The sequence below is a fragment of the Ailuropoda melanoleuca genome, chromosome 10 (assembly GCF_002007445.2).
Source record: "Ailuropoda melanoleuca isolate Jingjing chromosome 10, ASM200744v2, whole genome shotgun sequence".
Lineage (NCBI taxonomy): Eukaryota > Metazoa > Chordata > Mammalia > Carnivora > Ursidae > Ailuropoda > Ailuropoda melanoleuca.
The window spans coordinates 29766604-29768177 of record NC_048227.1 but is presented as its reverse complement, the minus strand read 5'-3'; the positions used below and the strand labels follow the sequence as shown (position 1 = coordinate 29768177).

At 65.5% G+C, this 1574-nt stretch overlaps 1 protein-coding gene across 1 annotated transcript; it reads right to left on the bottom strand.

Moving 5' to 3' along the window:
* Window positions 1-212: 212 nt before the first annotated feature.
* SOCS1 (suppressor of cytokine signaling 1) lies at window positions 213-1565 on the bottom strand. Its single transcript, XM_002922645.4, is given in 2 exon segments — window positions 213-1179; window positions 1182-1565. Coding segments are annotated over 2 exon segments (645 nt in total). The 5' UTR covers window positions 1293-1565; the 3' UTR covers window positions 213-645.
* Between the last annotated feature and the right edge of the window lie 9 nt (window positions 1566-1574).

The following is a 1574-nucleotide window of genomic DNA, read 5'->3' as shown; positions in this document are numbered from 1 at the left end:
CCGACACAAAATACCAAGACTGGACTGGCTGTTCCTCTCCCCCTGTCCCTCCCCACTGGGAACTGCCAGGTTTCCCAGCCCCAGAACATGGCTCCCACTCCACCTGCAGCCACACAAGTCCGTCAGAGGACCCTTCAGCCCTGGATCCGTTCACAGCCAAGGGAATCCCTTGAGCAAAAGCACACACTCTAGAAACCTGGTTGTTTTTTCTTAAAAAAAAAAAAAACTTTCATAACAAAGTTTATTACCTAAACTGGTTGTAAAAAATATAAAATAGGATTCTGCACAGCAGAAAAATAAAGCCAGAGACCCTCCCCCAACCCCTGGTTTGTGCAAAAATACTGGGTATATGTAAACATGAAGAGGTAGGAGGTACAAATTCAGGTCCTGGCCCCAGATACAGTTAAGTTAAGCTGCTACAACGACCAGGGGGACCCAGAGGGAGCACCAGGAGGGGGGGGCACCCCCCCAAGAGATGAGGAGGGGGTCTGCGGCCTCGTCTCCAGCGGAGAGGGGGAGGCGCCTCGCCCCCACGCCCCGCTCCCTCCAACCCAGGTGGGGAGGGCACCCACGTGGTTCCAGGGAAATAATAATTAATAATAGAACATGAAAACGAGCCCGAGTTAATGCTGCGTGCGCGGCCGGTCAGATTTGGAAGGGGAAGGAGCTTAAGTAGTCGCGGAGGACGGGGTTGAGGGGGATGCGCGCCAGGTTCTCGCGGCCCACGGTGGCCACGATGCGCTGGCGACACAGCTCCTGCAGCGGCCGCACGCGGCGCTGGCGCAGCGGGGCCCCGAGCATGCGGCGCGGCGCCGCCACGTAGTGCTCCAGCAGCTCGAAGAGGCAGTCGAAGCTCTCGCGGCTGCCGTCCAGGTGGAAGCGGCCGGCCTGGAAGTGCACGCGGATGCTCGTGGGGCCCGAGGCCATCTTCACGCTGAGCGCGAAGAAGCAGTTCCGCTGGCGGCTGTCGCGCACCAGGAAGGTGCCCACCGGCTCGGCGCGCAGCCGCTCGTGCGCCCCGTGCACGCTCAGGGGCCCCCAGTAGAAGCCGCAGGCGTCGAGGAGCGCGCTGGCCCGGGTGATGCGCCGGTACTCGGCGTGCGAGCGGAACGTGCGGAAGTGCGTGTCGCCGGGTGCCGGGGCCGGGGCCGCCGGGCAGGGCCGCGGGGCGCGCGGGGGGCCGCGGGGGCCGCCGGGGACGAGGACGAAGACGAGGAAGGTTCTGGCCGCCGTCGGGACTCTGCTGCCGTGGAGATTGCATTGTCGGCTGCCACCTGGTTGTGTGCTACCATCCTACACGCGGGGCCAGCCGGAGGGGTGGGCCATAGCGTCCGGGGGTGCGCTGGGGGAGACACGGGCGGTGAGCCGAGAGTCGGGCCGGCCCCGGGCAGGTGGGGGAGCCGACCTGAAAGGGCCGAGGGCGCACGACCGAGTCGGCGCGGCCCCCGCGAGCCTCAGCGGGCTCACCTAGAAAATGGGCCTCCCCGTCCGCGGACCCCCTCCAGGAGGGTGGGGGCCCGGCCGAGGCGGAGTCCGGCCGCCGGCTCGCTCGGAGTTCGGGGAAGAGGGGGGCG